Genomic DNA, 24,971 nt, shown 5'->3' with positions numbered 1-24,971 from the left:
CTTATTTAGGCAAAAAGAATAAAGCTGTGACGTCAAGAGAGCCAAGGTTGCAGACTGGACAACGGATTACCTGAATTTACTCCCACTGAGAAGTTAGGATCTTACAAGATGAGTGTAAATTGGATTGTATGGGCCAAAGCCAATCGCAATTTTGGCCTGCAAACGGAAATTGGAGATGATTTCCTTGTTATTATAGAGGTAATATAACTAATTTGAGTTCTGAGTTCTGTTTAAAAAGTATGCTTTGTTAATGGGGGAAATGGGAAGATTCTCAACCATTGATTGAACTAATATTTTAGAACCGAATATACATATTAATTTGCTTATTGAAATCTCCGGAAACCTTATTGACACACGATTTAAACATAAGTAGTTGACAATAGTCAATACTAAAAATAATTAGATTTCTTATATATATAGTATTGGATTGGATAGATTGGGATTGACATTAAATTATTCTAAACTCATTGAATCTGTTAAAGAAAAAATTAGATAAATTCGAACTACTCTTTAGAAGTCACACTTCGCTTGCATTTCAATGGTTAGTATAAGCTTATTGAACGAAGCTTTTACTAAAGGTTAGTCCAAGATAATTCCGCTTTAATCGAACGCTGAGATATCAGCCAATCATATCTTTTCCGTTTCACTTCCTGCCACTGAAAGGTAGACAAAATCCCATTAAATATTAATCGCCAGCTTTGCCGAGCGGGGAAACCACACAGTGTCCCACAGAAGATGTGACCCACATTGGCGGCACGCGGAAGTTCGGTGAATGGAACCTCCGCCCACCGCCCACATGTTCCAACTCCACCCACTTCATTCATGAAAAGCCTCAAAGCGAGGACATTGAACCGCCCGGGAGTAGCTAATCAGGGAGTTTCGGCATGGGGATGTTGCATACATGGGTGGTATGTGGTTGGAGGGTGGCTGATGGGTGGTTTTTTTTTGGGTGGTGGCTCTGTCCAGCAACAGATGCCACAGGAGAGAGCCAACGAGAGAGAAAGGAAGAGAGCTGGCCAGGTGGGCCGCCACATTGTTGACAAACAAACCTGTAGCCGCTGGCCAACACGTGGCGTTTTGGCCCAGTGGGTGGTGGCCAGGGTGGTTCCATTGTCAACCCACCAGGGCGCATGCTCCGGATTCGCAGACAGCTGAGCGCGAAGCCGTGACGTCGCTATTGATTTTTACACAATCGCCGGACGCGCATCGCTGCAATTGGAGTTGCACGGACGAACACGGAGCCACAGAATGCTTTAAAGGACCCGCGGCGCATCCTTCGAGCGGCTAAAACAGAGGCTTTATTGCAGGCGCAGCTTGGCGGTGCCACCGCAGCGGCGGAACCGGACCCAAAGATGATCAAACTGCGACCATATGTGCCCTCCAAGAGGATTGCCATACGGGACTCGTCCATCGATGAGGACGCCAGCGACGATGTCGAGGACGAGGTGTTCATCAAGGATGCCAGGTCGGCGAAGGTAAGAACTTCAAGCGGATATCATAAGGGAAAAGAGTAAATTCGATTCCTAAGTGCAGTTAAATCCTGTTAAGAAGGGTTAATAAAAGAGTGGTGGGACTTTGTCTAAAGTTTCAAGTGTACAGATAAAAAAATGTTTTCTGAAAAAGTCTGGACCATATTTTCTTAGTTTTTATACATATAAGATGACTCTTTTCTATTGTAAACAACAGATAACAAAGAGGTGGCCGTATCATATCATACATTTGGCGCTTCCATATGCTGACTTCAGTGTTGTAATCTTTCAAAGCCATATATTTTCTTTTGTTTATAAAACAGTGATAAGAGAACTCCGCTGTGCTATTAGTTATCCTTATTAATTATTCAGTACTTAAAATGTTTTTATTGACTTTTTAGAGCTAAAAAATTTATTATATATTTACTATATCTTGAAAAATTGTGTATAAATTTATAATATTAGTAACCTTATCCTTATTTATACAAATATTTAACCCACGCGTTATGTGTTGATATCTAAAAAATGAGTTTCTGGCTGAAAATAAAACAAGTATATCGTACTTCTAAAAATAAAATAAAAAATAATACTAAAAATAATATTTAGAACTTCCTTTAAAATCCTAATTGAATATTGGTTCCAAGTAGAAATTAATTAACCTGTTATTGCTTCTCCCCCACAGCGCAGCGAGGAGCAGGGTCTGAAGAGACCCCTGATGGCGCCGCGTCGCAAGCACAGTCCAGGATCTGGACCCGGTTCGGGGTCAGCTTCTACTCCCATTATGAAGCAGCACAGGAGGCGGCGATGCTGTCGCTGCTGCGAGCCCTTCTGCTACGCCCTGGCCGCCCTAACGGTGCTCTGCGCCCTGCTCAGCCTGGCGGCCCTCATGCTGACGCTCTTCCCGCTGCCCCTGCAGCGCATCCGCCACTGGTGGCGCCCCGATCCCGCCCAGCTGGCGGCCATCTCAGCGGGCGCCTCCCGCATCGCATACGGCAGCTCCATGGGCAGCGAGTTCGTGCCCTGCACCCAGATCAGTGTCCAAAAGCGATGGACCCGCAGCTTGGCCCGCATGAACAGCGAGAGTCCTCTTCGGGCGGCTGATCTGAATGGCGACGGGATCAAGGACGTGGTCTTTGGTTACGGAGTGGACGACAACATCCACTACGAGGGCATCCCCCTGCCGCGCTGTCAGTCCGCCCAGCAGGGGGAGGAGGTGCCATGCGAGGGCGGAGTGGTGGCCTTGAACGGACTGGATGGCTCCATTTTATGGCAATCTTGGAGCGTGGCGAACGTCTTCTCGCTGCACTGCAGCGCGGATGTGGACGGCGATGGAGGCACCGATTGCGTGGCAGCTGGAAGGCTGGGGGTAAGTGGAACTTCTACATTATACAACCTTCTATTTTAATAAGAGATATCAAAACCCCACATGCGAAAAAAATTGACAGGATATTTTAAAAATCGGAAGATCTTTATGTTTTTAAAGATATTTTTTAAAAACAAATTTCCTTCATTAGGGGTCGATTTCTCAATGTCAGGTTAACTTTTATCATAGAGTAAAATTGCTATTTTAAAATGTTGTATCTGAATATTACGTTAACTTTATGTCATGTTCTAGCTAAATTTGTTGATGAATGTAATCTGTTAAGACTTGATATTTGTATAATTAACGACGCATAGTGAAAAAATATCTACTCGAACAATTAACCTCAATGTTAACTTGCTCTAAAAGATAACATACTAGATCCTCTACGAAACATTAAAATACCGGCCCTTAGTAAATTTACTATATTTTAAAAACATTTTTTAGGAATTCATTTATTTTGTTTATGGAAACAAATGCTATTTACTTCCAATTTCTAAAATTTGGGGTGGATAAACTTTTGGGTCTAGAAGGTCGAATAGCATACCTCATTTCAAGGTTTTTTAAAGCGACTATGATAACCAATTCCATATAAGCAAGGAACCACAAATCTAATTTAATATGTTTTTATCACCCAACAGATGATCTACGCCATAAACGGCCGCACTGGTTCCATAATCTGGCGCTTCCGCGAGTTAGAAGTGGAGACGAACTCCCCCATCGTCATGGATCTGTACACGATCAACGTGCTGCGCGATCTGGATGGGGATTCGGTGCCGGAGATAATAGCAGCCCATCTGGAGGAGCGCGAGGAGTCCAAGGCGGGGCACATAAAGCTGATCTCCGGGAAGACGGGCAAGGTGATCCGGAGCATTCCAACGCCCTATCGGGAGGAGATGTTTGTTCCCATTCAGCTGCTCACGCAGACGGATGGAACGGAGCTCCTGCTGATAGTCACCGGGGGTCAGAACACGCCGGGTGGCATCTACTCCTTGCGACTCCACTCCCTGATGGCGCACACCAGTGAGAAGCACTTCACCCCGCTGCATCGACAACCGGGATCGGGTTTGATGGTGCCCGCCGTATTAACCGATCTGAATGGTGATGGCGTCTCGGACGTGGTGGTGGCCGCCTTCAACCGGAGTGTCCTGGCCTTCGACGGAGCCAACTACACCATGATGTGGAACTACACCTTCCCGGCCAGCGAGTGCGTCAGTGCCATTGTGCCGGGCCTCTTTGACCACGACAATGTCACGGATTTCATGGTGAAGTACAACACGGGACCGGGTTTCCCAGTCTACTATTACTCGCAGACCACCATACTGAGTGGCAAAAATGGACAGCCTCTGCTGAGTGCTGTGATGACGGATGCGGGAGGTGCGAATAGCCTCCTGGGAGGGGTTTCCATCTCGCAGAGCTTCGGAGGCGACTTCTTCCTGCACTGGCAGCTGCAGTGCCGCAATCGTCCGGATGCCCGGGATGCCTACGAATTCGTCCCCGATAGCGACATTATACTCCAGGCCAGGGCCGATACATGTCGGCTGAGGTATAATGAGTCCACGGTGCTCAAGCTCTACGGGATTGCCAGGCACATTGAGCCACCAGGAGCGGTTTTGTTCAGCACCGATGATCTGGAGGTTCGGCTGAATCGCACACAACGACCGGCGGCGGCGGCGGGAAAGAAATCCCCACTGAAGCATCCCAAGCTGCTTAAGAAGCTCCTGGACGGAAATCGGGAGCAATTACTCCGCCAGGTGGCCGCCGGAAAGGTATTTGAAAATGGTAATGGAAATAGTAATGGTATCGGTGGGGCAACGGAACAACCTGGTAGGCGATCAAAAGCCCACCACAGGCACAATCCTCTAATGGAGCAGCAACTACAGGAGCTACTACCTCAGGGAGCAGAGAACGAGCTGCCCAGCTTCGGAATGGGAGGAGGTTACCCCAAGGAAGCCTACAAGGAGTTTGTAAGTTGTCCACTTTTAAGGTATTAATATACACTGATAAAGTAGTAAATCAAGAGATCTCATATTTAACTTAAATATTTTTTTAATATTTTAAAATCCCAAGCGGTTTTTGTATTACATTTAAATGGGGAAATACTAAATTTAACAATTATACTTAGTTTAAAGATTTTAAGCATTGATATCAAAACGAAAATTTTGTTTTTTAATCTCGCGAAATATTGGAAGTGAATATGATTAACATTCTTCTTAAAATTTATAAAATTGATTTGTTTTATAAATTATGTTGAATTAAATTCAAATATTTAGTAAGTACTTTATTTTTAATTCAACATACAGATATTTGTTACTACAGTTTCTTTTTATGAGTGTATATCTTATGAACATTATATATTTAGCAGAAGGACTACGAAGGCCTGCAGCTGCCGCCGGAAAGTGCCAATCCTCTGCGTGTTCCGGAGGAATACGAGCTGGTGTACAACGACGAAGTGCCTCCGCTTCTGGAGCAGAGTGACCGTGACAGGCCCATCCACCTGCGGTCCAAGTATCCCAGCGCAGGGAGTCGCGATGTGCGCAGCGGGTTCCTGGAGGCCAGGGGAGGCACCATTTCCACCCCCACCACACAAAGCACGCCCAGTTCCACCGGGCAACCCCTGTCCGCCCAGTCCCCGCTCAGCCTTTGGGATCTGGAGCTGGACAACGAGGCGCGGGAACAGGCTGTGGACGCCCAGGAAGGCAACAAAAAGCAGAAGAGGCGTCGCAAGAGACGCGAGAGTGCTTCCGGAACCACGACTGCAACTGGCGAGGATTCCCCCGGGCGAGAGGAGTCCTCCGGAGCGGACTGGTACTTGGCTTCCATCTCATCCACCGGCGTGCTGCTGAAGGCCCTGGGCAACGCCAGTTCCTCGCTGGACTTTGCCTTCGTCCTCAACATCCGCGAATCGGAGGCCTATCCGCCACTCTTCTCGCCACAGGACCTCAGCTGCGTCGAGGAGAAGATCAGCGCCTACAAGAGTAAGTGAGCCGAGTTTTGGGGAATTCGAAGTCGAAGCTTCAATATTTACTTATAAAAATTTATTTTAATTTTATCTGGACCAAAATGTTATATTATCAAGAACCCGATAAGATCGCTTCCGTTTAACTTGATAATAGCCACATAGCACTGAGCTAAAATGTTGACTAACTGACTTTATTTATTAAAAAAAGCATGGCAACCTTTAACTTTTTTCTCCGGGTTGTTATGACATTTTTAAAGCCTTTTAATTATAAAACTGTAAGGTATAGACTTTATATTGTTAATCTTCAATACCTTAATACATCTTTAATTCCTTTGGTGTATGGATATCCTTATTGTCCAATGTCGAAGCAATTTTTAATTTTATTTTAATTCTTATAAATCCAGCTGATAAAGGTTAGCAAAGTGGATCGAAAAAAGAAAGTCTTAATATTTTTTAAAATTTTCCCGATATTTGCAGGCTACACCATCGACAACCTGCGCGTGCTGCGCAAACAGTTCCTGAAGCAGTGCCTCAGCGAGCGTCTGGTGGACGCGGAGCCGGCCCTTCCCAAGTTCGAGTCGCAGCTGGTGGTGACCCGCATCGGGATCACGTGCACCTGCCGCTCCCTGCGACCCGGCGAGGTCTGCTCGGAGCTGGATTCCCTCGAGGCGCAGCGCTGGACGGAGTTCATGGGGAACTCGGGACACGGCTTCTATGCCAACCACTAATCGCTAATCGCTGGCGGCGGAGGACTTCCCAGCGGAGGAAAGGGTCCTTTTGGCCCCCCGACGCCGGAACATCCCGCCACCCGGCCTATCTCTTTCTCTCAATGTCTCTGTCAACAGTCACTATTGTAATTTATCGTCATTTGCGTGTTGTGGGGTTTCTTGTAATCGTAACAGTATTTACCTGCGTGTATTTGTGTATATTTTACGAGTTCTTTTGACAAATAAATCTAATCCAATTACAAACTATTAGGCCTTCATCCTACGCACTATCCAGTTGAAAAAGGCTTTGGTTTTCGTGTAAACAGCTGGATATCCAATAGTTCCACAGGTTGAATGTCCGAAGGAGGTGATGCCAACTTGATATACAAACTCTGTGTGGTAGCCTTTCATGGTGGCCATCAGTGGACCGCCGGAGTCGCCACTACAGGTGTCCACATCATTCCGGCCACGGGCACATATTTGGGTCTTGAAGTTGAACTGCAGGTGTAGAAACATTTCCGAGCATCTATTTGGGTGCACTTCTGTGACGTCCCCTCTCCTCAGTACTTCGCTAAACCATCCATTTTCCATTTTTCCCCATCCGGCTATTTCAAGCCTGGCATTTGTCAAGGCGGGGTGATCCCTCAGAAGGCATATCGCCCTGATTCCTTTACTAAAGCTAAGGAAACAGACATTTCAGATCAGTCTTGAATCAATCGTATTTAGTCACTAAAACATTAAGATATAAAAGAAAGGAATATTATTATTTCTATATCTAGAGCAAGTATATTTTGGGACCAGAGATAGCTCATATGATATCAACATATAATTTCAACAAATTTAAGAACCACCATTGAGTATTGGTATTATTACTTTGATATGTCAATATTTCTTTAAGTATACGAAAGTATAATCCATAATGATATAAAAGAAATCGCGAATAAGTGGTTTCGATCATCACTTGTGAGGTCCTTTTTTTAAGATGGTTTGTCTTTTCTTGTCGGGTAATCATTACTTACCGTACTGGCATTTTGAGTCGCAAAAGGGCAATGTCGTGCTGCATAAGCCTCTGTGCACCCTTCTTGTAACGCCCATGGACAAAGGATTTCTCCACGTCGACGTCAATATGAGGAACAGCACATCGGAGGCTGCGATCACTGCATTCCCACCTGTTAAATGGGGTTTCCCAGATGTTGTGCTCGCCCAGACGTACACTCTTGAGCGTAAGGGCATCCGGCATGTTAGATAAACAGTGGGCAGCGGTCAGAACATAACGATTGTTGATCAGAGATCCCGCACATGAAGGAATTATCTCCATGGATGTGTTGTTCATATACAGAAGCATGGCCATCCAGGGAAACTCATTAGGACTCGTCTCTTGGCCCCGCGCAATTCGGTATCCAGCTGGACTCCTCCCACAGATATACGTATTTGGAAGCTCATTACCAGGCTTGGGGCAGCAGATCTTTTGGGGCCCCAAGTATTGAAAGTAATCGATGCCGTATTCCCTTCTCATTAAACCCGTCATTTCAGTATTATACACGTGGGGGCACTGATCCAATCTGATGTACTTTTCATCCGGTTGGCAATCTGAAAGGAAAGCAGAGACAGATTATTTTCCAAGCTCACGAAGCACTCATATTATTGCTGTATGATGAGAAATTGTACAATCTTTAAAATTATGTTTTAAAGCTAACTCAAAAAAAACATATTCAGAAAAACCCATTATGATAAAACGCTAGGAAGTATTGCTTATCAGTACACAAAGCCCTAACGCAACAAAATATAAATTAGAATTAATTTATATAATTAGATTCGCACCTTTTTTTAATCCGAGATATGTGAAACTGGAGACTACCTTCTAATTTGCCTTATTGTAAATTTATAAAGTTACACACCTTAAAAAAATACATCTCACAATAAAATTGTGCAACGATTTCAAACATTTTAAATTGTGTAAATATAAATATTGTTGGAAAATAAAGCATCGTTGCTCCGAATCTAGATCAACATTGGAGTACCCTCGGCATTAATTACCATTTGGAGCTGAATGGGCCAGAAAAAAAGCCTGGATCAGGAACAAAAAACAAACTTTCAGCGCGAAGAACATGTTGACCCGTCTGGGTTTAAAATAAGACTGATTACTTTTTCGCAAGTTATTTTGACAAATAAAAATAATCCGTACTCATGACAGAGGGAAAGTCCAAAACCCAATCGCTGTGAAACTGTCTTATGTTTTTATAAATTTGCTTATCTACTTCCTCTAACTGGGGACAAAAATGGGACGATGGCGGCCAAAAATGTTTGCAGTGAAGATAAAATACCAACTTTTTACCCGAAACTTTTAAAGTTTTACAAAAATGGCGAATATGTTTTTGAAAACTGATTAGTAAGTCTTCTTTTATTTAAATCGATCGGCAAAATGAATGCAGTATATTTTAAATTAAATTATTTCGCTGGTTCTAAGTAGGTTAATAAAACTTGTTTTTATATCCCCCATACAATTTAAACCCTCTTTTTAAAACTTCATTGGGAAAATATCTGATATGATATTGATATTGGTGTCTAATATTAAAGTTATCAAAGTTGGAATGTACGTTTTTTTTTACATCTTTTAAATTTAATTTATAATGTAATTGAATTTTATCTGTGATAATAATTTTGTCTCAGTCATTACAGTTACAGACCAGTAATTTTCGAATTGGACTGTGGAGTTCTGTGTTAAGATAGCATCACGGCCTTTCACTTCAGGGTTCCCTGAGCCCCTTGGTACCGCTATCTTGAGTGCTAAAAACAGCTGATCAGGGCTGCCGAATTCCGGGCGACGCACCGCTGGTCAATAAATAAAAACCGAACTTTTGTTTTACTTAAACTTTTGCATGCCCGGCCCCCGATCGCGAAATCCAGCAGCATGGGCATCCTAGAGAAGATTGCGGAGATCGAGCGCGAAATCGCGCGGACGCAGAAGAACAAAGGTTTGCGAATTTTGCCGCGCTGGCCATCGGCATCGGAATTTAGGTTAGGATTTGGGCTGGGAGTCGCTAAATCTGCATGTTCTCTTTTCCCGACCCTCTCCCCCAGCCACCGAGTACCATTTGGGCCTGCTGAAGGCGAAGTTGGCCAAGTACCGCTCCCAACTGCTGGAGCCGTCCAAGAAGGGCGAAAAGGGCGATGGATTCGATGTGCTCAAAAGTGGAGATGCCCGGGTGGCTTTGATCGGCTTTCCCTCCGTGGGCAAGTCCACAATGTTGTCCACCCTGACCAAAACGGAATCGGAGGCGGGTAGGTGCATCAGAGATTGGTATTCTTATAGTCCCCCTTTTAATTTGTACACCCAATCCTGGCAGCCAACTATGAGTTCACCACTTTAACCTGCATTCCGGGCGTCATCGAGTACCAGGGCGCCAATATCCAACTGCTGGATCTGCCCGGAATCATCGAGGGTGCTGCCCAGGGCAAGGGGCGTGGTCGCCAGGTCATCGCCGTGGCCCGCACTGCCGACCTGGTTCTCATGATGCTGGACGCCACCAAGCCAAATGTCCATCGGGAGCTGCTCGAACGGGAGCTGGAGTGCGTGGGCATCAGGTTGAACAAGCGCAAGCCCAACATCTACTTCAAGCAGAAGAAGGGCGGTGGCCTGAGCTTCAACGCCACCTGTGCCCTCACGCGCTGCAACGAGAAAATGGTCCAGACCATCCTGCACTCCTTCAAGATCTTCAATGCCGAGGTGCTGTTCCGCGAGGACTGCACCGAGGACGAGTTCATCGACGTGGTCACAGCCAATCGTGTGTATCTGCCTTGTCTGTATGTCTACAACAAAATCGATCAGATCTCCATCGAGGAGGTGGACCGCCTGGCGCGCCAACCGAACTCGATTGTGGTCAGTTGCAACATGAAGCTGAATTTGGACTACATGCTGGAGGCGCTTTGGGAGGCACTGCAGCTGATTAGGGTTTACACAAAGAAGCCAGGTGCTCCGCCGGACTTCGACGACGGATTGATTCTCAGAAAGGCAAGATTGTTATACTTCTTCCCTGTAAAAGTCCTCTAATCTCTGACCTTTCTCCCGTTCCACAGGGTGTCAGTGTGGAGCACGTGTGCCACGCCATCCATCGCACGCTGGCGGCACAATTCAAGTACGCCCTGGTGTGGGGCACCTCCACAAAATACTCGCCGCAGCGCGTCGGAATCGCCCATGTAATGGCCGACGAGGATGTCATCCAGGTGGTAAAGAAGTGAAGATTGTTGCAGATGAAATATATATTCTATGCTATAACTAAACCCGAAAGACTGGATTCTCTTGTACATAACGATTTATTCAAAATGGGGAAAACAATGCCATTTTCACTTGGCTGCCGCATTGCTGGCGGAACTGGCCGCCGCCGCATAGGACTTGTTCATCAAAGCCGAGATGTTCGAAAAGGGCGTTGGACCGCTGCTAATCCTCTGAGGTTCCACCGATGGCAGCGGAGGATTGTCGATCCGCTCGAAGACGTTGGTGGCGTCCCGCAGGCGATAACGCCTAAGGTTCAGGTAGTGCTCCTTTTGTTCCTCCACGCGCTGGTGGAGCTCATGCAAACGTCCCGCCAGCGAGATGAAGCTCTCGTTCAGCTGACGAAAGCCGCGCTTCAGGTCCTCCGGCGAAATACTCTGCGGATTGGACAGGGCATGCATGTGACGCTCGGTCAGGGCAATCTGCTGGCGAAAGGCGATCAAATCCTGCTCGTACTTTGCCACCAGACACTGAAAGTATTGGAAGGGAGCACTGTGCTCGAACTGCAGGCCGGCGGGCGTGTCCTGTGTGCGCTGAGCCATCTCCAGAGATTGAATTGCTTTCGCGGTCTCCTGACGCATGAGTCGGATCTGCTGATTGTTGCCCTCCACCGAGTTGGCCATGTTCTGCAGGGCCCACTTCAAGTTGGTAATCTCGTGGCTCACATTGGTGAACTTGGAGGTTGAAGTACGGCCAATGTCCGAGGAGATGGTCTTCTGCTGCTTAATGTACGCTTTCAAGGCATCCACTGTCTTGACTATCTCGTCGGGCACTTGGGTCTCCTTGATCTGGGGAGAAAGTACAAATTAAGTCACTTAGTTCTTTTGGAATATAGCTTGCACTCACCTTTATCCCATCCTGCTTGTTGTCCCCCAACTTGGGCTGCGTGGCACTCACATCGATCCCGCCCAGACCCACAAAAGTCGAGGCCGCCGGGGCAGCTGGCTTGCCAAAGATTCCTCCTCCTCCTCCGATGCCCGTCGCGGCGTTGGTGGTGCCCAGTTTCAGGCCCGTATTGAAGGGCTGTGCCGTAGCCGTCGTTGTGGTGGTGTTGAAGTTCAAACTAGCCGCTGTGGTGGCCTGCGGCTTGGCGAAGGCAAAGGATCCAATGCCGGTGCCCAGGCTACCTGGCATCGCAGCTGCAGCCGTTGTGGCTGTGACCCCGAATCCAAAGGCCGGCGGAGCTGTGGTCGGAGCGCTTGTGGCCGGAGTGGCAAAGGAGAAAGTGGGTGCCACGGTGCCAACGGCGGGTGCAGGTGCGCCAAAGCCCTGGGCCTGCGTGGCAGCTGGAGCTCCGAAGGCGGGAGTGGCCGCTGGAGCCCCAAAGGCGGGAGTGGCCGCTGGAGCTGTTCCAAAGGCGGGAGTGGCTGCTGGAGCCCCAAAGGCGGAAGTGGCTGCTGGAGCCCCAAAGGCGGGAGTTGCAGCGGGAGCTGCTCCGAAAGCAGGAGTGGCTGCTGGAGCCCCAAAAGCGGGTGTGGCAGCTGGGGCGCCAAAAGCAGGCGTGGCCACCGGAGCGGCAAACAAGGTGGCTTGTCCGAATGACGGCGTGGAGGTGGCTGCTCCGAAGGACGGAGGAGGAGCCGTCGTCGTCGCTGGTCGCGCGCCAAAAGCAAAAGCGCCTGGTGCTGCAGTGCCGCCTCCAATGGAGGCGTTCGTGTTGGGCGTGAACATCTCGGGAAGCCCCTCTTAACGATTTACACAATAATTTGAAATAGTCTAATGTACTTTACTGCTGGAAATTGCCAAATTAATTGTGTTGAACGTGCGGGATGCATCGATAGTAAAACTGTTTGATTAGAGATGACACTATCAATATTATCGATAAGAGGCGAGAACTGAAATTTTAAATATAATATGTATACATATAAACATACATTTGAATATATAAAAACGCAAGTTAAATTGAAAAGGATTAGAAAGTTAAGCTGTTTATTTTCGTTAAAAAATAATCTCTTTTTTGTGTATGGTGAATTTTCAACAGTTGTCATGGTTGCAATGTGATGTCTAATCGATAGTTTTTATTTTCGTAAATAATATAAAGAAATATTTAGGTACGGTTAATATTGCATTGCTTAAAAATTATTGACCTTAAGACATAACAGTAGTACATATCAGTAAATTAGCATAATCTTTTTAAAAATATAAGTTTTTAAGTATATTGTTTACGCTGATAAAAAAAAAGTGTATATCCAAAAAAAAATTATTTAATATAATCACATGTCAATATTTTCTTTTATAAAGAGTACAAAAAAGCATAAAAAAATATGCCTTATATAAAAACCATATCGATATCTTATCGACCACTGTCATCCCCAGAAGTTCCGCATCAACCAGCTTTCTGGCACTCTGCGCACCCACACCACTAAGGTCCCGAGGTGAGTTTCCGTGTGTGTGACTTCGTCATATGACATTTTTCACAGTTCGTCGTCGTTTTCAATTCGGTCGCACTTGATTTTTTCGACTTGCACAGAACAGTACGGCGAGGATTTAGAAGTTGGAAATCATGGCCAGCCAGACGCAGGGAATCCAGCAGTTGCTCGCTGCCGAGAAAAAGGCAGCCGAGAAGGTCGCCGAGGCCCGTAAACGTGAGTTTTCCATTTGCCAAAATGTATTTTCACGCCAATTGGCAGAAACGGCAGGGCGAAAAAGTAACTGTGCTCTTTTCACCACCCCTCCACCTCCATAATCGCCGTTGTGTGTGGGTCACATGATGTGGTGGAAAAAAGTAAATACAAGTCGAACTTCCATAACTCGAAGTTCCTCTTAATGGAGATACTAACTGATATTTAGTGGATACAGAGACCTTGAATACAGATTTTATAGATTTTTTAACTTATGTTTTTTGTGAGAGTTGGGAAGTGAAGTTATGGAAGGTCGACTATGATGGGAGGTCTCGAGTTATACTGACTTTTCATCTGGATTTCTGGGTAATCCCTTAGGCAAGGCAAGGAGGTTGAAGCAGGCCAAGGACGAGGCCACCGAGGAGATTGAGAAATTCCGTCAGGAGCGCGAGCGCGCCTTCAAGGAGTTCGAGGCCAAGGTGAGTTGGCTAGTGGGATAGGGCCGCCCTATATGGCATAATCTGACTCGTAATCCCCAATTCCAGCACATGGGCAGTCGCGAGGGTGTTGCGGCCAAGATCGATGCGGATACCCGCGTCAAGCTGGCCGACATGGACCGGGCTATCCAGACCCGCAAGGAACCCGTCATCCAGGAGATCCTGCAGTACGTCTACAACATCTCGCCCGAGGTGCACAAGAACTACAACCACAAGTAAACTGGTGGCCCCCATTGAGCTGCCCTGTGTGCTGTAAATTCAATGTCCACGTTCAACTCTAATCCATAACTTAGACCCGTAATAATAGTGGTTATATCTAACTGAAAACACTGCTGTATTATTATTCCATACATTAAAGTGAAAATTCGTTGTTGTTCCATGTAAAAATAGCGAAAATATTAGTTCGTCTCCCATCCGCTCGGGATTGTATTATCTTTGTTTTGTGTTTTGCCCAATACACGTTGTTGTTTAATCCGAAAAATCATGTGTTTCAATTGTTTTCCTGATTTTGGCTTGGACAGGTTTTCTATATACATATATCTGCAGTGCAGTCAGCTGCTTCATGTGATAAGCTTTTTCAGTGGGTGGGTTTTAAACGGTTTTCAACACTGAAGCAAACGATAGTCACGACCCACAGCATATGAAATAAATTATATTAAACATAAATTATAGAATAGATATAATATAAAAACTCAAATAGGATTTTATGTGAGGCTATATTTACCTATAAACATTAGGAACCTGAACAAATCATAGCTTTTGCACTGTAACCTTTATTTAAGCACTAAATCATTAGGATAGGAAGTGCCAAATCATATTGATTGAATTATTATAAAATAATTGGTTTTTGTATATATTTTGCATGGACTGCTAATATCTAATGATATTTTTCCAAAGTATACATACCTAGAAAATGTAAATTAATTAAATTTATTTATTTATTCAATGAGTTATCAAACTATACACCTTTCAAATTGCGCGCCCAAATAACGATACATCGTCGTGTTCCAATTGGTAAACCCCCACCACTTGAACATTTTAGTAGTTTATCACAGTACATTGGCAAAAACGGTTTTGCTCTCTGTTCTCCGCCGTTAAATCAACGGAAATTGATTGATAATTATAAAATAATACAAGTGCAAAGTGCAATAGTTAGATGTGATATTAGTTAGTAGTTAATCAAGATGAAAGTTGATTGTCTTGACCTCGCACATAATTTTGGCAACTAACGCACACAGATGCCTTGTGAAAGCAGCGAAGAAGAGGAAGAAAGGAGAGCGATTTAGCCATATTGGCTAATTTTAAGATTTGCTCACTGACGAGATGCTAAATTTAGGCAATGCCAAGGTTTCCGCTCTGGAGGAAGCAACCTCACCACCCCCCTTCTCCAAGGACGAGAGCTTCCAGCTGTTGGAGAGGAGTCCCCCCGCCCTCGAGCTGGAACCCCCCTTCACCACCCCCCTGGCTCCGTTCGATATGGAGCTGATGAAACGTCACAATCTTCACGAGCGACTAACGGGAAAGGACAGTTTTTGGAGAGGACGGGGTTCGGGGGGACCGGGATCACAGAGATTCGTGGACCAGGAGAAGCTATCAGCATCGCGTGAATCACTCAGCATGGCCGATAGGAGAGCCAGGTTTGCAGAGAGGTAAGCTTAACTTTTACGAAAGCACAAAAGAGCGGGAAACCCCATTGATACCTTTTTGAACCGAGGAAGTGCCCATTAAAGTTAATTGCAATTGTCTGGTTTTTGTTGTCGTTGTTCTGTAATTGAGTTTGGTATTTCCGGAATACAGGGTGTCTAGCACTATGATTGATAATTATCAAAAGATTATAATATACTATTGCTTTTTCGACCCTAGAATAACTCTGCAAATATATATAGAAACACATTTTTAAAATTGTTTTTATTTTAATCTTGTTTATCTTTTTAATTTGTTATGTGCTGGTTTTTAAGCTAAAAATTTTTCTTTTATTCAAGTTGGAAAATTTTTAATTAGTATCGCAAAGATTTTTAAATTAGGTATACTTATAAATTGATTTATTTTTAATATGATTGATTTATTTTAATTACTTTCATACATAATTATGTGAACATAAATAATGCATAAAAAAAAAATAATCTTTAATATCTGGTACCCACTTTTTAAGGACCCTGTAGTTCTTATCTTTTATTCAGTTGTAGCATAAACATTTGGCTGAAAAAAGTACATTTGCTCAGACACATGAAGTGCGATTCTGTGTATTCACCCAATATTTGGTTTGATTGTTCATAATCTTCGTATATATACTTTCAGAGGCATGATTTGTATAACTTTAGTGACTCACGGAAGGTGAATCCCCTGCCACACAGACCATTTGATATTTATCAAACACTATGAATGTTTCAAAGAAAATAGAGTAATTACCGATTGAGCTAATTAGTTTTTGTATTAAATATTTATTATCATCTCATTTGCTATCATGAATAATGGAATTTTCTTTCCCTTGTGGGAAATAGGAAATAAATACTTTGCTCTCATTGAAGTGGGCATACAATGATAATCTTTTATTTACATTCCAACTTGGTAGTGTGTAGGTACATGAGTATAATGCACTTGACATCTGAATGATCAGTCGGTGTCTGGGGCTTCAGTAAACATGTGCTCAAAGCTCTCTCAACCGAGGGTTTCTCTCTCTAAAATAAACAGCTGACTTATGGGGCTATACCTATGTACTATAGGTAATCCCAGGGGGATTGGGGGTTTGAAATCCCCACCCGGCAAAATGCTCAGCTGGTTCCTCTCTCTTCTCAGTTTGTTGTCGTAGCTGCTACGCGTTGGTCGCCGCTCATTCCTCTCCAAACTTATTCGTTGGTTGCCATTGCCAACGTCCGTGGACTTTAATTTAGTGTTTATGAAATATTCGCTTGGACAAGAGGTGAAAATTTCGACCAAGAATTTTCCGCGCTAAATGTGATTAAATCAGCTGGTAGGTCACGAACTAAGATCTTTAACAGAAGACAATCCAATCACCCCTCAAGGAAACGGGTTTTTTTGCCATAATTCCGTGTGTGTTGTTGCATTAATCATCGTTTCGGAAGAAATCCGAGACAGTATTTTCTTTATCTGTGTTGTGTATCGCGCATCGTTTTTTTGTGTACCTTAAGTATTACGATCTGGGCGGATTAATAAGCTTTTGATGCATATAATGCCTATAAGATCGGTGGCATTTTAGCATGACCACCTAAATTATATAAGCAATTTTCAGCCACCTTTCGCCGTTGCAGAAATATAACCGAAAAACAAACGCCACACATGTTTAATAAATTAATGTCTCTCTCCCTCTCTTGGCCTTGATTAAATCAAGTGCCGAAAATTTCAAAGTGTGGGCCTTAATAAAAATCCGCCACCATACCAATGGTTTTGTAAGTAAATTTTGATAATATTTTTCATCAAAGAAGTTGAAGATAATTATGAGTTGTGCCAAGGCCGAAAAAGTGTAAAAATGCTTAATGAACTAAAAAGCTTGGACGAACAATAATACAAAAGAGAACGTGGTAATAATAAAGGTGAACGAAAATAAGAATCAGTCAAAGTTCCTTCATTTTAATCTGTTGCTCTAACCAACCATTTTGATTCTTCGCGGATCATGAAAACTTGTTGCTAAGTACCTGTATTATCTGTTATAACTTAGAGAACTTGTTAAGAAAATCTTATTAATCGGTTCATAATAACACCGCAGTTTACAAGTATAAAGCTGTCGTGATATAGATAAGAAAATCGTTACACTTCATAAGTCTAAAGTCAGACTGCCTGCTTGATTGCTTATCAGTAGTCAATGTATAATATTATATAATAATATATATAATATAAAATTATTTCTTATTATTTATTATTATCATTTTATTTATTATTTCTATCTTGCTTACTAATTTAATCCAAATTATATTTTCTAATTTGCAATTTGAATCACTAAGATTACTCATTTCTTTGTACTTTAAAGTTTAAAATATTCTGGATCTATTAATGCAGTGAATCATTAGAAATCGCATCACATGAATCTGTTTTTTAGCATACAAATACCAAATGTTTGTATGTAACCAATATATTATATTGTTTGCAAAAGTTTAAAGCTCATTTTCGAGTTAGCGCGAGCCACTGCTCTGAGTTTTGAGTAAATTAAATTTAAGATAGCCCGAACATACATATGCTGAGATTTCTTAGTTTCCAATAAATAGACTGCGTAAACACTTAATTGCTGGGATAAACAGAGCAAATGTTAACTGAGGTCATCTTGTGCGTTTCCTCCACCCCCCATAATTGTCCCATTAAATGGGACAGCTCGTAAAATTCCAGTAGCTTGGGCTCTCCCAGGAGTGACCTAAATATGTTATTGGGGTTTTGATGGGATATTCGTCCCATTAGGAGCTTTCCGCACGACAGGAGTCGCCGCCTCGGGAAATTAAACGTGTTTTGCTCCCGTTAACTGGCTCCAAACTGTTTCACATTAACTTTACCGGCTGAAAGCATTTCTGAGTGCCTTACACCATGACCTCCGATTGTGTTTTAATGATTGAAGAACCCTTTTGTACTCTACAGAGTTCTTTTGTTGTTAAAGGCAGTATCGTCGTTTTCCGTTTCCTGTTGCAATTTGTTCATTAAGTTCATTACTACCATTACAATATTTGATAGCATTTATGATTCAGCTTGTATAAATACAAAATGTACAAAATATTTTTCATTCGTTTGGTAATCATATGATGTGTAATATATTTATCATATTTTACTTTACTCATTAGAATTAGCCTTGCAAATAAAGTGATATACTTTAGTCTTTCACTCTAAACTTTATCTAACTAGGTAAATATGATATTTAACCTTATCTTTCACTGTCCAATCCACAGCAACGCCTCCACGCTTCAACTGCCAGACGCTGCCGAGCCCCGGGCCAATGGCAAAAAGCCCACTGGGGACAGGACCAACCCATCGAATCCAGCCGCGCCTCTTCTGCCAATGACTGATCCGGATTTTGTGAAGGGCAACGAAAGCGGCGTCTACGATGATCGCGAGTGCAGCTGTCCGAGGGAGTTCTACCAGCGGGCTGAGATCAACCCCTCCCTGTTCTTCGAGGACTGCCTGCGGTCCATTGACTTCGTCCTGGCCTACAGGATCTGTGCCCACGAGCCCACGGAGGTGGAGAACACGGAAAAGCGTCGTGTCTTCGAGGCGAATCTCATTAGCCAGGGTCTGGAGGTCGAGGCCAGCCAAAAGGACCAAATCTGGTTCGTTAAGGTGAGCTACTTTATTTACTACACAAATGCGATATAATTAACATTTAATATTTTCAGATCCATGCTCCTTTGGAGGTCCTGCGGCGGTATGCGGAGATACTTAAGCTGCGCATGCCCATGAAAGAAGTGAGTCTATCTAGCTAGTTTTTCTCATAATCTAATATCAAAATTATAGCATACTTTTGGGCCTTTTGAAAAATTGTGTTATAAACTTCCCATTTTTTTTTATTTCTACCTTATTTTCTTAAATAACTTTTAATTATTTTATATTTTGTATGATTTTAGTCTTTATGCAATTTGCGCATATATGAAAGATCGAATCGCCTGCGAAATGCGGCCCAATACCTGTCCAATAAGGTTGGCCAAAGCGTTGAAGTTAAACCAGTTAAATATTTTATTATTAATCCCCTAAAAATAATATAAAATTATCATATTTTCGTTTAGCTTCTGCTGTGAGTTGTTTATAATCAAACTAAATCCCCAGCCTAACCTTGATAGAATATGAAAAAAGATAATGTAGAACAAGCCAGCTTTTATTTAGTTATTTTGATTCATTAATTTGTTGGCAATATTTTAATAGAGTTTCCTAACTCTTTCAGATTCCAGGAATGTCTGTGGTTAATCGGTCCACCAAAAGCGTGTTTTCTAGTCTCAAAACTGTTTTCCAATTCTTCCTGCGCAACATCTATGTGGACGAGGACATTTTTCCTAAACGAGCGCATCGATTCACCGCCATTTACAGTCGCGATAAGGAATATCTGTGAGTGCAAGTGAATATTATATTTAAATTTTAGTACTTAAAAATCTTTTTCTTTACTTCCTGGCAGCTTTGATATCCGACAGGATTGTTTCTTTACCACCGCCGTCCGTTCCCGCATCGTAGAGTTTATCCTAGATCGCCAGCGGTTTCCTGCCAAGAATCAACATGACATGGCCTTTGGCATTGAACGACTGATTGCCGAGGGCGTCTACTCTGCTGCCTATCCCCTCCATGATGTGGGTAACAGATTAAATATACATAGATGAATTGATAATATTAAACCCTTTACTTGTGTTCTTGACACAGGGTGAAATTACAGAGACGGGTACCATGAGAGCACTGCTTTACAAGCACTGGGCGTCCGTACCCAAATGGTATCGCTATCAACCCCTAGATGACATTAAGGAATACTTTGGAGTTAAAATTGGTGAGCTAAAAAAAAAAAATTATATAATGAAAATCTATTGATGTATAATCACCAATAATAGGTTTATACTTTGCCTGGCTGGGCTACTACACCTACATGTTGCTGCTGGCCTCGATAGTGGGGGTAATATGTTTCCTATACTCCTGGTTCTCTCTCAAGAACTACGTGCCTGTGTGAGTTTTCTGTAATTATTCATTGTTATTATGTTATCTAAATATCTATATTTTCCAGGAAGGACATCTGCCAGAATGCTAATACGAATATAACAATGTGTCCCCTCTGTGATTGGTGCAACTTTTGGGACCTGAAAGAAACCTGCAACTATGCCAAAGTCACCTATCTGATTGACAATCCCAGCACCGTGTTCTTTGCCGTTTTTATGTCTTTTTGGGCCACCCTGTTTCTGGAGCTGTGGAAGCGCTACTCCGCCGAGATAACCCATCGCTGGGATCTGACGGGATTCGATGTGCATGAGGAGCATCCGAGGCCGCAATACTTGGCTCGTTTGGAGCATATACCGCCCACGAGAGTGGATTATGTGACCAATATTAAGGAGCCAACGGTTCCCTTTTGGCGCATGAAGCTCCCAGCCACTGTGTTTAGTTTTTCAGTGGTGCTACTTTTGATTGCCCTGGCATTTGTCGCCCTTTTGGCAGTCGTTGTATACCGAATGTCCATGCTGGCAGCCCTCAAAGTCGGTGCTAGTCCTATGACCACCTCTAGTGCTATTGTCCTCGCCACTGCATCCGCTGCCTTTGTGAATTTGTGCCTACTATACATACTTAATTATGTAGGTGATTATCAAAATATTTTAAATATTTCTTTTTAATTAAACATTTTTTTTTTTAGATGTATAGCCATTTGGCTGAGTACCTAACTGAGTTGGAAATGTGGCGCACACAAACCCAGTTCGATGACTCGCTGACACTAAAAATTTATCTACTGCAGTTCGTCAACTACTATGCCTCCATTTTCTACATAGCCTTTTTTAAGGGAAAATTCGTGGGTCATCCGGGAGAATACAATAAACTATTTGACTATCGCCAGGAGGAGGTGAGTCTTAAAACTAAACAATTATTCATAATTGATTAAATAAAGCTTTTCCAATTGATTTAGTGCTCCTCAGGCGGCTGTTTGACAGAGCTGTGCATCCAGCTGGCCATTATAATGGTGGGCAAGCAGGCCTTCAACACTATTTTGGAGGTGTATCTGCCCATGTTCTGGCGCAAGGTTTTGGCCATTCAGGTTGGCCTGTCGCGACTGTTTAACAACACCCCGAATCCAGACAAGACGAAGGACGAACGCTGGATGCGGGATTTCAAGTTGCTGGATTGGGGTGCACGAGGTCTGTTTCCCGAGTACTTGGAGATGGTCTTGCAATACGGGTTTGTGACCATATTCGTGGCCGCTTTTCCGCTGGCACCATTCTTTGCCCTACTTAATAATATCCTGGAAATGCGACTGGATGCCAAAAAACTTCTGACCCACCACAAGCGTCCTGTGTCGCAGCGTGTTCGAGATATAGGTGTGTGGTATCGGATACTGGATTGCATAGGAAAGCTAAGCGTGATCACGAATGTAAGTGGAACTTGGGAACTAAAAGGATCTTAAGATATAATACCATTTGTCACATTTTTAGGGATTTATCATTGCCTTTACCTCCGACATGATTCCGCGATTGGTGTATCGGCATTACGTCAACAAGAATGGAACTCTGGATGGTTACCTTAACTTTACCCTATCAGAGTTCAGAGTCGCTGATTCACCCACTTTGAATAGCTTAGCTGGCGATCTCTCTAATATAACCACATGCAAGTGAGTAAAATATAATAAAAATTTAAGTCAACTTTGAATACTCATTGTTTTCCCTATTTACAGATATACAGATTTTCGACTACCACCATCATCTCCTGATAAATATACTCTGAGCAGCATGTTCTACATAATTTTGGCTTGTAGATTGGGTTTCGTTGTGGTCTTTGAGGTAAGTAATCTTAAATAGGAGTTCCACTAGTTTCAGATTCCTTAGGCTATTAAAAGCTTGTTATTAAAAAAACAAGTTCAAGTTGATCATAGTTTCCAAATATATTTTTATTCACTTATTTAAAGACATATATTCCTGGACCAGGGCTTTAGGTTAAACCTTTAAGGATATACGGAGAATCCAAATAACTTCAGGCGCTGAATGTGTGAGGACTCTGGGGAATGACTTCCATATTCTCACTAGGCGCAGACTTTAGCTTCCGATAGAGTGCATGGATGCCATAAGAAAATAGCGCATTCAAAACTAAAATATACTTTTAAAGTTAGAAAATCTTTTAACTATCAGCTAAGGTTAGCTCACCTAAAAATATTCCAAAGATAAGGCTTCTCGCTATCCGACGATCCACTGCGGCATCAAGTTCATCAATTCTGAGCTCCAGACTCACAAAAATGCCCGTTTCAACGGCCATTGAAAGGCCAGCATTGATCAACCAGGGAGCAATACATACGAGTCGTTTCTTAGAATATTTTAATGGAAATTATAAGAAATAAGTTTTATATTTAATAATATTTAATGTAAGAGTATTCACCTGTTTGATGCCATCGACAAGAAGGCAGGCCACCATTAAATTTATCAATGCCTTTACCCAAATTATAAACGTTGCTGTCATGTAGAAAACCTGGGAAAACTCTCGTACCCACAGATAATTCACTATAAAATTTATTTAAGATATTACTGATGTTAAGATAATACCTCAAAAGTTACCTAATGTGGAAAAGAAGGTTCCAATAGGAGACAAAGCTACTTCGGTATCCTGTTCCCACATTTCAATATCCATAAAATCGTAGTACAGGTAATAGCTAGACGGTACTAGTACGCTGAGAGCAATCAATAGGTCTACACAGGCTATGCTGAGGCCCACCGATGACAGACTTAGAAACTCGAAGTACTTCATTTTGAACACTGTTTTTTTGTTTAATTTTTGAGTTATGCTTTTTAAACTTTTTTATAAAAGATTTTCGGAATCCTGAAATTCTGTTTCGTATCCTTTAGTTTCCGTTTCTTAGTAATTAATTGTTATCCTTGCATATCCCTTTTTATAATTTTTGAACTTTTTTCTTTTAACGCGACCGTTTTCCTCGAAGTGTTCACAGCTACTGAATAAAGTTCTTGATTCTATGTAGAACTAGGGCTAATTATCCATTTAGTTGTCGTTTTGTTCTATTCACTTATCTTTTTTTATTTCCCAGCATTCCCTTTCCTTTATGCTGCAAAAATCCAAAGTCCATTGAGGTACATGTTGCATGTGTTGCATGTTTGCTTTGTTGTGTGTGGCTGTGCCGGTTTTGGTTCTAAGGGGTTTCTTTTTTGAATAGAACTCGACCAATTCGTTCCCAATTCCCCATATATTAGGGTTGAGGCTAGCACCTGTCTAAGCTGTCTTTAGCCTATTGCATTTACTTGCCTGGAAAGTTGTCATTTCCGAGGCTTCTTTTGACCCCAAATTGGGTAGTAGAAAAAACATTTTAAATCAGGGGCATGGGATGATGAAATGTTCTGCATAAATTAGCTGGAAAGATTACCTTAACATTGATTTGTCTTTAACTTTTTTGCTTTCAGAACTTTGTGGCGCTGGTGATGATTCTGGTGCGTTGGTGCATTCCGGACATGAGCGTGGAACTGCGGGACCAAATCCGACGGGAAATCTATGTGACCAATGAGATAATCATCGACCAGGAGGCACACCGGGCTCGATTCGGTTTGTTTAGGATTTTTTATTTGTATTTCATATATTTAACATTTATTTTTCTTATCCCAGAGCGAGCTAAGCGAAGCAGCTCGGTGCTTCAGACGCCAGTTGACCCGGACATGGATGCTGCCTCCATTCAAGAGCCAAATGCAAAGTTTATTAACATTGAAAAGCTCCTTACTGAAAATCTCACCCAGGTCGAAATGGATGCCATTATACATGGCGAAAATCCAATCACAGGGATCTCCGGTGCTGATTGTTTGGAAGAAGTGCACAAAAAACTCAGTGACTAAGCTCAAAGTTCGTTAAAGTGATTCAATTTGTTATGGATGTTCCTCTCAGTCACTTAATTATGCCTTAGTTATGACACATTTATTGACATTTAATTATTGCAATTGGTTTGCAATTTGGTTACAAGCTTTACTCCATGCTTCACTTGTTGTATAAGAACAAAGTTATTGATATCTAGGTTATCTTTCTCTATGATATATGAACGTAAAATGACTTATCAGTGCCTCAGACTTATTTTAATGCAGCCCAAGTGAGTGCCAATCTACAAAAGAGCACAATTAGCATATTTTTAAATACTATAGGACATTGTGTAATGTATAAAGAAAACTCCATAGGACAAATCTTACTTACATCTATAAAAGAGCACAATTAGCATACTTTAAAATACTATCGAAACATTGTGAAATGTAAAAAGAAATCTCCATAGGACAAATCTCACTCATGTTAAAAACTCAGGCTCTCAAATGACTCGTACATGAACATTTATTTTAGATAGTGTAACATATATAAATGTATTTATTGCATTCATTGAAATGTATATTGATGTTGATATACTGAAATCTCTATATAATGTTGATATTAATAATAAACATTTAGTCAAATATTGGTGTACATGATTTAAAATTTAACATTGTTTGAAATATTTATTATTTCCAT

General features: G+C 42.5%; 7 protein-coding genes across 11 annotated transcripts; 4 read left to right on the top strand and 3 right to left on the bottom strand.

The window, feature by feature from the left end:
* Positions 1-6,763, top strand: LOC108014202 (uncharacterized). Of its 3 annotated transcripts, none has more exons than XM_017080243.4 (6): positions 1-198; positions 1,308-1,475; positions 2,152-2,835; positions 3,471-4,796; positions 5,195-5,807; positions 6,269-6,763. In XM_017080243.4, the coding sequence occupies exons 1-6, from the start codon at positions 109-111 to the stop codon at positions 6,517-6,519; spliced, it is 3,132 nt and encodes a 1,043-aa protein (XP_016935732.3). In that variant the 5' UTR covers positions 1-108; the 3' UTR covers positions 6,520-6,763. The 3 variants fall into 3 exon arrangements, with proteins under 3 accessions (XP_016935732.3, XP_016935731.3, XP_036672760.3); XM_017080242.4 differs by having other exon boundaries at positions 7-198; positions 5,192-5,807; XM_036816865.3 differs by lacking the exon at positions 1-198 and having other exon boundaries at positions 1,185-1,475; positions 5,192-5,807.
* Positions 6,696-8,684, bottom strand: LOC108014203 (spaetzle-processing enzyme-like). Its single transcript, XM_017080244.4, has 3 exons — positions 8,536-8,684; positions 7,518-8,088; positions 6,696-7,177 (listed from the first exon to the last, which is right to left on the bottom strand). Exons 1-3 carry the CDS (start codon positions 8,606-8,608, stop codon positions 6,766-6,768), a joined length of 1,056 nt encoding a protein of 351 aa, XP_016935733.4. The 5' UTR covers positions 8,609-8,684; the 3' UTR covers positions 6,696-6,765.
* A 602-nt stretch (positions 8,685-9,286) lies between these two features.
* LOC108014205 (developmentally-regulated GTP-binding protein 2) lies at positions 9,287-10,779 on the top strand. The gene is made up of 4 exons (XM_017080246.4): positions 9,287-9,473; positions 9,580-9,780; positions 9,846-10,510; positions 10,576-10,779. Exons 1-4 carry the CDS (start codon positions 9,410-9,412, stop codon positions 10,735-10,737), a joined length of 1,092 nt encoding a protein of 363 aa, XP_016935735.3. The 5' UTR covers positions 9,287-9,409; the 3' UTR covers positions 10,738-10,779.
* Positions 10,780-10,793: 14 nt separating this feature from the next.
* Nup58 (nuclear pore complex protein Nup58) lies at positions 10,794-12,569 on the bottom strand. The gene is made up of 2 exons (XM_017080245.4): positions 11,618-12,569; positions 10,794-11,559 (listed from the first exon to the last, which is right to left on the bottom strand). Exons 1-2 carry the CDS (start codon positions 12,440-12,442, stop codon positions 10,843-10,845), a joined length of 1,542 nt encoding a protein of 513 aa, XP_016935734.3. The 5' UTR covers positions 12,443-12,569; the 3' UTR covers positions 10,794-10,842.
* A 582-nt stretch (positions 12,570-13,151) lies between these two features.
* On the top strand, positions 13,152-14,310 carry Vha13 (V-type proton ATPase subunit Vha13). Its single transcript, XM_017080217.4, has 3 exons — positions 13,152-13,356; positions 13,711-13,811; positions 13,878-14,310. Exons 1-3 carry the CDS (start codon positions 13,275-13,277, stop codon positions 14,046-14,048), a joined length of 354 nt encoding a protein of 117 aa, XP_016935706.3. The 5' UTR covers positions 13,152-13,274; the 3' UTR covers positions 14,049-14,310.
* A 580-nt stretch (positions 14,311-14,890) lies between these two features.
* Positions 14,891-24,926, top strand: subdued (anoctamin 1). Of its 3 annotated transcripts, none has more exons than XM_036816782.3 (15): positions 14,891-15,478; positions 18,716-19,103; positions 19,160-19,228; positions 19,388-19,459; positions 19,702-19,862; positions 19,930-20,098; positions 20,169-20,289; positions 20,351-20,462; positions 20,521-21,079; positions 21,139-21,342; positions 21,406-21,867; positions 21,929-22,104; positions 22,168-22,273; positions 23,894-24,032; positions 24,093-24,926. In XM_036816782.3, the coding sequence occupies exons 1-15, from the start codon at positions 15,153-15,155 to the stop codon at positions 24,314-24,316; spliced, it is 3,288 nt and encodes a 1,095-aa protein (XP_036672677.3). In that variant the 5' UTR covers positions 14,891-15,152; the 3' UTR covers positions 24,317-24,926. The 3 variants fall into 3 exon arrangements, with proteins under 3 accessions (XP_036672677.3, XP_065722822.2, XP_070851661.1); XM_070995560.1 differs by lacking the exon at positions 14,891-15,478 and adding an exon at positions 16,643-16,800; XM_065866750.2 differs by lacking the exon at positions 19,388-19,459 and having other exon boundaries at positions 14,892-15,478.
* On the bottom strand, positions 22,360-23,797 carry LOC108014200 (uncharacterized). Its single transcript, XM_065866753.2, has 4 exons — positions 23,039-23,797; positions 22,863-22,984; positions 22,634-22,790; positions 22,360-22,576 (listed from the first exon to the last, which is right to left on the bottom strand). Exons 1-4 carry the CDS (start codon positions 23,226-23,228, stop codon positions 22,464-22,466), a joined length of 582 nt encoding a protein of 193 aa, XP_065722825.2. The 5' UTR covers positions 23,229-23,797; the 3' UTR covers positions 22,360-22,463.
* Positions 24,927-24,971: the final 45 nt, after the last annotated feature.

This window comes from Drosophila suzukii, chromosome 3 (assembly GCF_043229965.1).
Source record: "Drosophila suzukii chromosome 3, CBGP_Dsuzu_IsoJpt1.0, whole genome shotgun sequence".
NCBI lineage: Eukaryota > Metazoa > Arthropoda > Insecta > Diptera > Drosophilidae > Drosophila > Drosophila suzukii.
Note: the sequence above shows the minus strand (reverse complement) of the source record. Positions and strands in the feature narration are given on the sequence as shown.

Bases quoted from the DNA above. Each gene is read 5' to 3' on its own strand.
- LOC108014202 (XM_017080242.4), top strand. From the start codon at position 109: ATGAGTGTAAATTGGATTGTATGGGCCAAAGCCAATCGCAATTTTGGC. The intron at 199-1,307 runs GTAATATAACTA...GCTTTATTGCAG, and splicing joins ATTTCCTTGTTATTATAGAG to GCGCAGCTTGGCGGTGCCAC. The intron at 1,476-2,151 runs GTAAGAACTTCA...TCTCCCCCACAG, and splicing joins AGGATGCCAGGTCGGCGAAG to CGCAGCGAGGAGCAGGGTCT.
- LOC108014203 (XM_017080244.4), bottom strand. From the start codon at position 8,608: ATGTTCTTCGCGCTGAAAGTTTGTTTTTTGTTCCTGATCCAGGCTTTT. The intron at 8,089-8,535 runs GTAATTAATGCC...CTTTCCTTTCAG, and splicing joins GGCCCATTCAGCTCCAAATG to ATTGCCAACCGGATGAAAAG. The intron at 7,178-7,517 runs GTAAGTAATGAT...CTGTTTCCTTAG, and splicing joins CGACTCAAAATGCCAGTACG to CTTTAGTAAAGGAATCAGGG.
- LOC108014205 (XM_017080246.4), top strand. From the start codon at position 9,410: ATGGGCATCCTAGAGAAGATTGCGGAGATCGAGCGCGAAATCGCGCGG. The intron at 9,474-9,579 runs GTTTGCGAATTT...CCTCTCCCCCAG, and splicing joins GCGGACGCAGAAGAACAAAG to CCACCGAGTACCATTTGGGC. The intron at 10,511-10,575 runs GCAAGATTGTTA...CCCGTTCCACAG, and splicing joins ACGGATTGATTCTCAGAAAG to GGTGTCAGTGTGGAGCACGT.
- Nup58 (XM_017080245.4), bottom strand. From the start codon at position 12,442: ATGTTCACGCCCAACACGAACGCCTCCATTGGAGGCGGCACTGCAGCA. The intron at 11,560-11,617 runs GTGAGTGCAAGC...CTTTCTCCCCAG, and splicing joins ACAAGCAGGATGGGATAAAG to ATCAAGGAGACCCAAGTGCC.
- Vha13 (XM_017080217.4), top strand. From the start codon at position 13,275: ATGGCCAGCCAGACGCAGGGAATCCAGCAGTTGCTCGCTGCCGAGAAA. The intron at 13,357-13,710 runs GTGAGTTTTCCA...GTAATCCCTTAG, and splicing joins GGTCGCCGAGGCCCGTAAAC to GCAAGGCAAGGAGGTTGAAG. The intron at 13,812-13,877 runs GTGAGTTGGCTA...CCCCAATTCCAG, and splicing joins TCAAGGAGTTCGAGGCCAAG to CACATGGGCAGTCGCGAGGG.
- subdued (XM_036816782.3), top strand. From the start codon at position 15,153: ATGCTAAATTTAGGCAATGCCAAGGTTTCCGCTCTGGAGGAAGCAACC. The intron at 20,290-20,350 runs GTGAGCTAAAAA...CACCAATAATAG, and splicing joins ATACTTTGGAGTTAAAATTG to GTTTATACTTTGCCTGGCTG. The intron at 21,080-21,138 runs GTAGGTGATTAT...TTTTTTTTTTAG, and splicing joins TACTATACATACTTAATTAT to ATGTATAGCCATTTGGCTGA.
- LOC108014200 (XM_065866753.2), bottom strand. From the start codon at position 23,228: ATGAAGTACTTCGAGTTTCTAAGTCTGTCATCGGTGGGCCTCAGCATA. The intron at 22,985-23,038 runs GTAACTTTTGAG...TAAATTTTATAG, and splicing joins AACCTTCTTTTCCACATTAG to TGAATTATCTGTGGGTACGA. The intron at 22,577-22,633 runs GTGAGCTAACCT...AGTATATTTTAG, and splicing joins TATCTTTGGAATATTTTTAG to TTTTGAATGCGCTATTTTCT.